General features: G+C 31.4%; 2 protein-coding genes across 2 annotated transcripts in view; one reads left to right on the forward strand and one right to left on the reverse strand.

Annotated features, from left to right (window-relative positions):
- Positions 1-2,078: 2,078 nt before the first annotated feature.
- LOC105617950 overlaps positions 2,079-10,840 on the reverse strand; it is a 10,260-nt gene continuing 1,498 nt past the window's right edge. The window contains exons 2-6 of the mRNA XM_012199486.1: positions 8,379-8,484; positions 4,882-5,090; positions 4,673-4,774; positions 3,300-3,481; positions 2,079-2,235 (exon numbers count right to left, since the gene is read on the reverse strand). Of these exons, the coding sequence (XP_012054876.1) occupies positions 2,079-2,235; positions 3,300-3,481; positions 4,673-4,774; positions 4,882-5,090; positions 8,379-8,484 (756 nt within the window). The remainder of the gene's footprint in view (positions 2,236-3,299; positions 3,482-4,672; positions 4,775-4,881; positions 5,091-8,378; positions 8,485-10,840) is intronic.
- On the forward strand, positions 5,932-7,644 carry LOC105617949. Its single transcript, XM_012199485.1, has 3 exons — positions 5,932-6,176; positions 6,387-6,928; positions 7,133-7,644. Exons 1-3 carry the CDS (start codon positions 5,932-5,934, stop codon positions 7,642-7,644), a joined length of 1,299 nt encoding a protein of 432 aa, XP_012054875.1.

A 10,840-nucleotide genomic window follows, 5' to 3' on the forward strand; every position in this document is an offset into this window, starting at 1 on the left:
AAAAATAAAGATCATGTGCGTATATACTGAATACATAGTTTTAAAAAAGATAAATATTTATAATTATCACTTTTTTTATTTCGTTGATTGCACAAGTAAAGCATTCGCGAGTGTAAACGATATTGGAAAGGGAAAAAGGAATGTGACCTTTCGAGTAGAAAGAGAGAAAAAAGGAGAGAGAAAGAGAGAGAAGAATACGTAAATAGAGAGAAACGTTGCACGTAACAAGGACAATCACTAAACTTGTCAAGAGAGCAACTTTTTTTTTAATTGTTTGAATATTTTCCTTCATAAATCATATTACGTAATTATAACTATCGTCGTTTAAAATTACTTGTCATTGTCGTCGATATGTCACAATCGATATCTGCGCAAGCGTGCACTTGATCAATCGTATGCAACATGGCGGCTGGCGATAATCGCTTTCGCGCCTTTTGTCAGCTGTTGACATCACGACCATCACGTAGATGTCAACAAACGGACGAACTTTTTCAGATTTTATGAAAATATCACGGATCGAGTATAATAACCGACAGCGACGTGAAATGCCAAGGTGACATATAATGGAAGAACGAGAAATAAAACGGATAAAGTCTACGAAGGAATCAGCTATCTCTGACATTGTGTCTTCTATCGGTAAGTTAATCAAAACTATAGTATATAAATTTATCTCGTGTGATTTCTATAACAGTTCGATAGAAAGGAATATGGGAATAGAATGAAGTATTAGAAAGCTCCATTAGAGGATTTTATAGAAAATGCTTCATAAATAATTCTTCGTATTTCTTACCTATAACGTGAAATTACAATATTTTGTATATTGATATTAAGATATAAACTTCTCTCTCTGTGATTCTATGATTGATGGAATGGAATAAAATGGGAATAAAATGAGATAGTTCATTTCATCATAGAAATTTTGATAGTTCATTCAGAGAAATTTTATAAGAAATGTTTAGATAAAAATTTATATTTCTTACTGACATGAAATTCTATGATTTTATATGTTGATTGAAATGTAGACTTCTCTCTCATGTGATTTCTATGATAATTTGATGGGAAAAATAATATGGGAATAGAACGAAGTATCTAAAAGCTAAGAAAAATTTTATAGGAAATGTCTTTTACAGATAATTTGATATTTCTTATTGAAATAGTATGATATGATTTTATATGTTAATATATATAATTGTATTTTTAATATATATAATTTTTAATATATATAATTGTATGTTTTAGATAAAATAACCAACTCTCTTAAATCTATCAGTAAAAGCTACAGCAACATTCTGAGTGCGAACACTGCTGTTGTTACATATTTGTACAACGCTGAGAAACGTGAAAAGACAATAAATCAAAGTACAGAAGATCTAGACTCTACATTAATCAGAGAGGAACAATAATTGAGTATAACAATTGTATTTGTCCAATTGTAATTAATAATAAGAATTTTATAATATGATTTAGATGTAAATACTAATTAACGAATATATGTGATGTAATTGATAATCCTGCATGTGTGTCATGTTATAAATTTATTGCTATGTCACATATGATAAAGGTAAATAACAAGTAATTTGTTCATCGTAACTATAAATACAAAAAGAAATAACTATGACATAAATAACATTGACAAAATCTTATGGCGGTCATTTTCTTATTATATCACAATGTCTCTTGACCTAATTATTTTACAGTCAACATACAATAGTTTAGTACGAAAACACCTTGGAATTAGAAAAACATGTCGTTCTGCGATTTGGAGGTAGAACTATAAATATAATATTTCTTTTACCACTAAATCGCAGAAGAAAATGCTCATTGCTATATATATTAAAAACAAGAGAAACAAAAAAGAATTACAGTTACAGAATTTGCAACATATTTTACATTATGAATAAAATTATGACAATTAATTGTAAAATTAATTAATTGTAAAATTGAGAGAATTTAACTGTTTCAGTTATCAGGTATGGAATTATTGAGGCGTCTCGTCTTTATGTAATAAAAAATTAACAAATTAATTATAGATCGTTTTAGCAGTCTTGTAATCCGTCGCGTGTCCGTCTGAATTCTTGTCACTTGTATTCGGGATCTTCCTTCTGTTTTCTTCTGGGATCCGATGGGTCCAAAGGGATTATCACCGTCCGCCTGTTTTCTGGTCGACGGTCAGTGAAATTGTAATTCGTCGGCGCGAACCTGTTTACTGGTCTAGACAACATTATCGGTCCACATCTGGAACATTTGCGGTTACGTGCCAATAATTATGGAGCATGTACTGTAATATCATGCCAAATTGCGTGAATTGAAAATGTAGGACACTTCACAATCTCTCAATCTTAGGTTTCCATAAAGTTCTGCTGATTTTTATCGTTATTTTTTTAAATTTATTTAAAGCGGTAATCCTTGTTAGTAGAATACAAATATATTCTGCCTCCAAAGTGTTACATTATTATAGATATTAGTTAAGTGCATATACATCACATATGAAGTATACGCCGTTTTAGTTTAATCTTACATTACTCGCGTGATTTTTATAATTACTCTCTATGATGTTTCTAACATCTCAACATTATATCTAAATTTTTATTGTAACTTTTTATGATTTACAATTAAATGAAAACTAATATTTTATACATCCTTTATTTAGATAAAAATAATTGAAAATTTTACTCAACAAATGTAGTACACGTTACGTGTATGTTACGTGTATTATATAGTTTGAATAAAATTTTTCTTGAAGAGAAAGAAGAACGTTCTCTGGAATATAGCCTTAATTGTGAAATAATTTTTTAATTTAATAATAAAAATAATAAATTAATAAATATAGTGTATATAAATATCATCTATAAATTTAACGAATTTATAAAACTGGAATCCCTCTGGACATCCCTCGCGAGTAATGAAGAGTTAATGACTAAGCGATGAGAAAACTTTTGCGACGAGAAGCAAGTTTCATTGTCATCCAAAATGTTTGGCGAACTATGTCGTTCAGTGAAGGACAGCGGCGTGAAGAAATCGGAAAGTGCTTTCGCTCACGTGCAAATACCTATACGTACGAGATAGAAGGAAAGCGCGAATATGGGACGCATAAAATCGCGTGTGAAGCATAAGAAAAAAGTAAAACTTGCGAAAATTCGTGCAAAAAACGAAGTGGACGATCGAAATAAATTCAGAATATTTAGGTGGACGAGAAATAAATCGGTGCGTTCGCAAATCATGATTAAATAATGACGTGCAATGAAAAAGGAGAACGCCTTATTCTTTAGCAAATAGTCCCCTATTCTGTTGGCTCACACCTGCACGTGTTGGGGTTAAAGTAGTATCCAGTGGTGCATGGCTCGATGATCCTACACGTGCAAACGCAGAGAGTCGAGTTCCAGATCTTCGTATCGTTCTTACGGCACTTCTCTTCCTCGTCCACATTGTTGCAGGCACACTTGCAGTTGTGCGGCTCGTAATGTTGCTTATCATTGCAGTGCTGAAAGCAACAAGGAAAACCGACGTGGCATGAATCATCGACGAAAAAGAGTGTCAACACTTATCATGCTCGTACAAACACGGTTGAATTTCGCTTGTCCTCCGCATTGACACACTTTGCGAGCGTTCGCGCACGTTGCAAGGAAGCGACAATTGTAGCAATCAGCGAAATTGGTATATATTGAGAAACGACCTTAGCCTCTCAGATAACCAAAGACCAAAATCAAGACGTACGACATTTTCGCAAAAATGACTTTAAACTGTCTCTCAAAAAAAATTTTTATATGGAAAAGTATAAATTTCCAATTCCAGTCACTTTTTTGCAAAGAATATACACCTAATGCGTTCTTAATCTGAATTATTCCTGACAATACAAAGTTTAAAGGACATAAGACATCTTATGAGATGCCCAAAAGGGCATCATTATGTCCTGCTTTTAAACTTTTATGTTCATTTCACTTCATAATTCAGATTAAGGATATGTTAGATATACTCTCTGCAAAATAGAATTAGAAACGTATGCTTTTCATATAAAAAAAGAATCTCAGCTCAAATAAACTGACGATACTAACATTATATATATGTATATATCTTGTTATTGAAATAATTTTCGATCCAGATTTTTGATCGCCATTGAACTTCTTATTTTCAAATATAATAAAAAAACAAATACATATAGGAAAACCTATAATTTTAATTCATTTTGTTAAAAAAGTATAAATCTGTAATAAATCTTTAAATATTGTACTGTGTACATTGAACACCGTGCAAATGATCTTAATGCTTACTAACACATCTTTTAGAGAGAATCTTAGAATTTTTTTTATATCTCACATCTCTTTACATCTGCGATTATATAATATCTCAAGTAATTGAAACGTCAATTTCGCAATATATCCGAAGGACGAGCGAGGATGCAGATGAACACGTGGAAAATGTGATTCATGCCTTTGAAATGCCTATTATTCCGTTTCTAATTTTCGTGCATTGTTGAGACGCTTGAAAACGGAACCCGTGTTTCTTTCAGCCGGCCGGCTGACGTAAATTGTTTTCAAGTGATGCGATACATATAATATATGCATCGTGAGAAACAATGAACACGACAAGACGATGTGAAACTCATAAATGACACGGCTCGGTTAAGCAGCAAGACATTAATTAACCACTAAAATATCGGTCGCCATCAAATTACCTCTTCCTTGATTTTGCAATCGCACTTGCATTTAGTGTGCTCCTCCACCGGTACAATTTGTCGTCCCCGATAGTCCATATCGATCAGCGACGTCACGATCACCTTGAGACAACATAAGAAAACATATTCAATTATTGCTCTTTCTCAAGTTGATTGCTCACACTATTATACACATTTTCATTCATGCTCTTTAACTCAATATTGATTACTTCGAAGTTCCGCATCTCTGTAGCTGTTGGCTGACACGAGAGCAGAGGACTAATGCAACAACCGCCGCATCTTTTGATCCGTGTGCAGAGTGGGAAGACGAATGTCGAAGGATCGTCGTCCACTTTTAGGGAAACGAGTTGTAGCTCGGGCATGCACTTGGCTGGCACTGGTATCATTGCGTTCGATCGTTCCTCACCTCCGAATCTATCTGGAAAGAATTCTTGTTTGTATCTTAAACGTAATCAAAAAAAAACTTTCTTTTTTACACTACCGAAGATATGACATAGTCTCCAGTTTACGTAATAGAAAATATGTTTCATAATATGTAGAAAACAAGCTGTTAAATGTATTAATTTCCAAGTAGATAATATTAATTATCAAATGTTTTCAAGAAATGTCTTCAAAAAAAGAACGATTTTTCTGAAGTATGTAAAAATATATCTAGATACAAATCTGTGAAAATAATTTTATTGAATTATCAAAATAATTTATATAGAACACATAAACCTAATGTACAATATGCACTTCGCTACCTGTTTCTTGCTTTCATTGCTTTTTATCTCCTGTCTTTTTGTTTCATATCTTGTTTTTTTATTTTCTGTCACTCGAGATAAAATTGACGAACTTTGGAAGAGACAAGAAATATGATATCGATAAAATGCAAAGAAAAAAGTAAAAGATAAAATAGAAAATAAAAAGCACATTATAAATTAGATTTCAAGCATGATGAGCAGTGTTGCGAAAATTTTGACATAGCAATTATTTTTAACATCTTACATAATTATTATTTTGGTGATTCAAAAAATAATTTTTAGACCTGTATCAACTAAATTTTTAGAAAAATTGTCCTTTCCATATTGTATTTATTATTGTAAGAGTTAACATTTAATTTATTAGTTGTAACAAGTTATGTTATTAAAACAGTATTAGCTTGTTAAGAAATAAACAAAATCATATATATAATCAGAAGTTTATTATTAAATTGGTATTAGATTCTTTCTAGATAGCGATTATTTTTTAAAATAAGATTATTTTTTTTAAGGCGGAAAATGGTCAATGAACATGCCGAAGCAATTTCAATCGCAAACTATTATTTCATGTTGGTCGATGGAATGGTTCCCGGTTTTAAGAATCATCTTGCAGAGCATGTAGTACTCAAATGGTTCGGGAAAGTGATTACGGGAAGAAAAAAAGTAACTGCCTTTATGCTGTCCAATAAAACGGAATCTTTTCACAAATTTTCTGATATTATGCCAATTTCCGGTATCCCTCACAAAAGTAAACAGTTGAATCGGTGAGGACATTGAAATTAATGATAAATTATGCATATATTCATAATTGCATTTGTTAATTATATTGTCCAAGTTTATGAAACAACAAATGACATCTTTTTCAAAAAATTAGTTAATACATGTTATTATTGGATACGTGCACAATAAATGCATTTGAGGAAGTTTAACACTTATTAGATGGTCTCACGCACGTACCTATAATTTTTGCGTAGGAAGATAAACCAGTCCTTAGAACAGAACAATAACTGCGGAACCTCCACGAGCGATTATTTACCGGCTCGTTCTTCACATGAGAGTGAAATGTCAACGACCCACGTAAAAGATTGTGATGACCAGAAAAGCAATGTGAACGATGCAATTTCTATAGACGAAGCAGCTTCTAACGGATGCAAATTTCAAGATAAAAAAGGAAAAGAAAAACTGAAAACTTTAATGGATAGATTTAAGGATATGAATACCAATATCGACATGCATCAAAACAAATTTAGTGCAATCGTCGAGATGGATGACCAGAGTCATGATCTTAACGAGGGCGATCTCTATAATCTTTTCGAGCCCGAGATTACGTCTCAGCAAGTCGTCGGCAAGAACATTAATAGGATAAAATTGAAAGAGGAAATGGCACCAACTGTCAGAGCCATCAACAGAGAGCTTGATCAAGCAGATGGACCTGTTACTGAAGCTAACACGACTAACAATAAGTACCTGGAAGCGAATGGAGAGATAAAATTTATACGAATGAATACACAAACAGGTAGAAATAAATTTAATTAAAAATAATCATCGGATGGATATATATATATAATATTTTATTATTGTTCAGACATTGCTCTTTAGAATATTTTAAATTAAATTTTATATAAAAGATATAAATTACATATAAATGAAATTACAGAAATAATTTTTATATATTTTACCAATAATATAAATATTAGAAATGTTAAATTATATTTTTTAGATTCTCTATATCATGGGTCAAATTCATTTATTAAAAAGAAAATCTGGATACGAAAATGCAAGCTGCAGATCACGTATTCGCTTCTAAATGATGACGATTCGTCGAAGATTGCTAGAAAATGTCATAATGCACAGAAAAATGATTGTGTTGCTCGCAAATCGGAACTTTCGACTAAGATATGTCACGATACAGATAAAACACAGGAAAGTAAATTGCCAAGTTTAGAAGAGGCGATTCAAATTAGCAACACATTAATACCAGATGTAAATCATTTCGGTGGTTATCTACAACCTTTAAACTTCTTAGAGGATCGCGAAAATTTTTTAAAACTTTTCGAGGCTGAAATAGCGAAAAAAAATCCCAATATGCATTTTTGCTTGCGTTATGTCAACAATAAATTGATTTCCCATTGTCCAAATAAAAAACCATTTAATGTCATGTATCAAATTCATGAGATCGTTTATTCAAAGGTCCAAGTTAATATATCTAACACACAAGAAATAACAATATAAAACTATCGCACAAGCTTGTGGCTAAATGACGATGATTGGACGTATTTGCTCTTAGTTAGATAATATCGTCAGGGGAATCAATTGGCCGGATACGCGAATTTTCATTTGTAACGGAAAGGCTGTTTCCTGTATTAATCGAAAAATCATTTAACTCTTGCAAGGTTGAAAAATATATTTTAAGCATGCAATATTTATTTTATAATTACATAGTATTTAATTCACATGCACTGAAAATCAAAATATGTACGTATGATTTATGTTATTAGATGATCTCAGTTTACAATGATAATTACGCATTTGTATAAACAACGGAATAATCAAAAGATCTATTGCGCCGCGATTTAATTTATGTTTCTGCTTAGATAATAAAATACTGATCTTATCGCGATCTTATCTTTATTTGTATCTTTATGAACTATTAATTTCCCTATGATAATGGTATATAATTAATGCATTTAATAATTAATATGCAATTGTACGAGATGTTGGAACATGATGAAGAATATTAATATATTTCCAAATGTTTGTTTGGCGACGCATTTTCTAATTTTTTATAATTATAATAATAAGATTTTTAGCCTTGATGTTTCTATTCAATAAAGTGGAATTTGCAACGAGTAAATCTGATTTACTTCTTCTTATTTATAATGAGTTTTCCTTAAGATTATTTACCATTGCATTATTTATATTTGCATTTAGAAAACAAAGATAACGCAGTAGCGAATTATACTTACTGGCAAATGTGATATCCTTTTCGTGCTGTGAAACACCGTGAAGAAGCTGCAGAAACTCCTCCAACGAGTCTATCGTATTTAATTTAGCAGCTAAATCGAGTGGTATCTAAAAAATAAATTATTACATATATATTATATACATTGTTAGAAGATATGATTAGATTATATTCTAAGCACAGAACACACTGGGTCATAAGTTGCGTCTTATATGACCAAGCAGAAAATCTGAGATTGTGGTCGAAAGCTATCGAAAATAAAAGTTGTTTCAAAATATTTTAGATTAACAAGTTTGCGGTCAACAAGTTTCTTGTATTCTATTCTGTATGCTGTATTTCGAAAAATTTAATATTCAAGAGTTTTAGTGATAATATTCATTTGCAACAATATAATTTTATAAGAACCTAAACTTATATTGTTGCGATTTACATTTATAAAATTGAAGAAATAAGTAACTAACAACTTTGTTGAAGTATCTAATAATTTAACTGTAGATACAGATTTAAAAATAATTTTGTTGGATTGAAAAAGTAATTATGTAAAATGCTCAAGTTAATTGCAAAATCTTTTTTTCCATGTAATTAGTTTATTAATTCGCGGTCAGCAATATTCTTGCGTATTTATATTAGCTGTATTGGGAAACTTAATGTGCGTAAGCCAATATAAATATAAAATAGAATTTTCTTAAGAACTCATTTCGATTCGAACGTGCAAGATTAGAAAAAAAAATGAAGAAACGATAAATCTTAATGGATCATACCTGGCTAGAATAACCACGGTTATTTCTTTCCTAGATATAATCTCATAAATATTGACTAAAAGAATAAAAATAAAATTAAATTCCTCGGGGTATTCCCGCAGATTGTGAGTCATCCTGTTCGATCGCAGATACTCAAGATATGCATGTATGATTATGAAGTAAATGATAAAACAAATGTCAATGCACGTTACACAAAAAATTCAAATTTTAAGACAAAAATAGATTTGTTTCATTCTATTAAGCTTTTTTTTTCATATGAATTGTATTTAGACTAAAACAATCAAATTTTTGTTTCGTAATCAACAATGATCTCGATTTATTGCAATCTATAACACGTTGTATATAAAATATGTTAGTTTATATGTACATAAAGTTTAATTTTGGAATAATTTTTTAATTGTTCTCTTTGCTAAAGAATTATTAGTAACATATATGTAGAAAAGAAATCGATATCAGATCAATAAGTATCTGTAATTAAAGGTACATACATATATCAGCTTTAGGACTTTGCATAGTTATCCTATTAGTCATTGATAACCACTGCTTTAAATGAATGTTAAATCACTTTTAGCTTCGATATCACGACTCAAACAGGTTTTTAGAATGAATCGTTATACTACAAGTTATCAAAAAGAAGCAATAAACTTATACAAATTTAACGAGCACTTTGAGACTTGAGAAGCATTAGCATCTATTATATTAATCTATTATTAGCAACAAATATTTCATGTATTCATTAAATCGGATATACACATTCCAAAGTTTAGTTCGTCCAAAAGAATAATTTTTGATTAGTCGAAATTTTAAATTCGAAAATTTAAATTTGTAAACAGAAACAAGATCGATTCAAAATTAATTTAAGAATGTACTCTGGAATTTTAACGCGAATTTCATGAAATATGTTCACGTTTTACGACCGCATTCACTTTCATCGATAAAGCACGCATTTAGCATATACATATAGTTTACATTACATACATCTATAATAGAATCAGAGAAATAAATACGTGCTATTTTGATAAAAGAAATGTGAATGCAGACTTTATTATTATCTATGAGAAACGAGTACTCTTTGTGTAATAAAAGTATAATGCCTCCGGAAGTAATGTTGCTACTTTGATTTCGAAGCAAATATATATTTCTTCATGCGAGTGTAAACGCAGCCTCATGGGATTTGGGAAACAGGTTGGACGCGTTTACGTTATCGAAAATTCCGCGTCCCGCAGACGCACTGTATTTCCTGGAAATGACAATCCTCGGCGCAAGAAACTTGGCGGCGCCATTCTGAACCCGTTCTGGTCTCGACTTTCGAGCACGTTTCGCGTGCTTGAAATGTCCAAATCACGCTTATAATCTCATAGAACTTTCGCCAGAAATGAACGACTTTGCGATAATGACCGCGAATGATCGCGGTTTTTTCCTTAATGAAAGGTGCCTCTTGACTCGTCGGAATAACCCTGGTTTCGACCTTGCCAGGAAGCAAGGCTGTGCCTTTAGTTTAATGCTTAGGCGCCGTTATGTTTTATTAATCGCAGCCTCGATTTCGCTACTGACTCAGCGAGATACTATGATGACGATACTGTAATTATCATATGAAGCCTAACAGTTACTATTGATATAACGATTTCTCCCCAAGTCAGCAACTAGTCAGCAACTACTCAGTTGCATGTGGATTTACTATTCCACGCTATTTTTTTTGCGTCTA

This window comes from Atta cephalotes (assembly GCF_000143395.1).
Source record: "Atta cephalotes unplaced genomic scaffold scaffold00015, whole genome shotgun sequence".
In the NCBI taxonomy this organism is placed as follows: domain Eukaryota; kingdom Metazoa; phylum Arthropoda; class Insecta; order Hymenoptera; family Formicidae; genus Atta; species Atta cephalotes.

Bases quoted from the DNA above. Each gene is read 5' to 3' on its own strand.
- LOC105617949 (XM_012199485.1), top strand. From the start codon at position 5,932: ATGGTCAATGAACATGCCGAAGCAATTTCAATCGCAAACTATTATTTC. The intron at 6,177-6,386 runs GTGAGGACATTG...ATTTTTGCGTAG, and splicing joins AAAAGTAAACAGTTGAATCG to GAAGATAAACCAGTCCTTAG. The intron at 6,929-7,132 runs GTAGAAATAAAT...TATATTTTTTAG, and splicing joins ACGAATGAATACACAAACAG to ATTCTCTATATCATGGGTCA.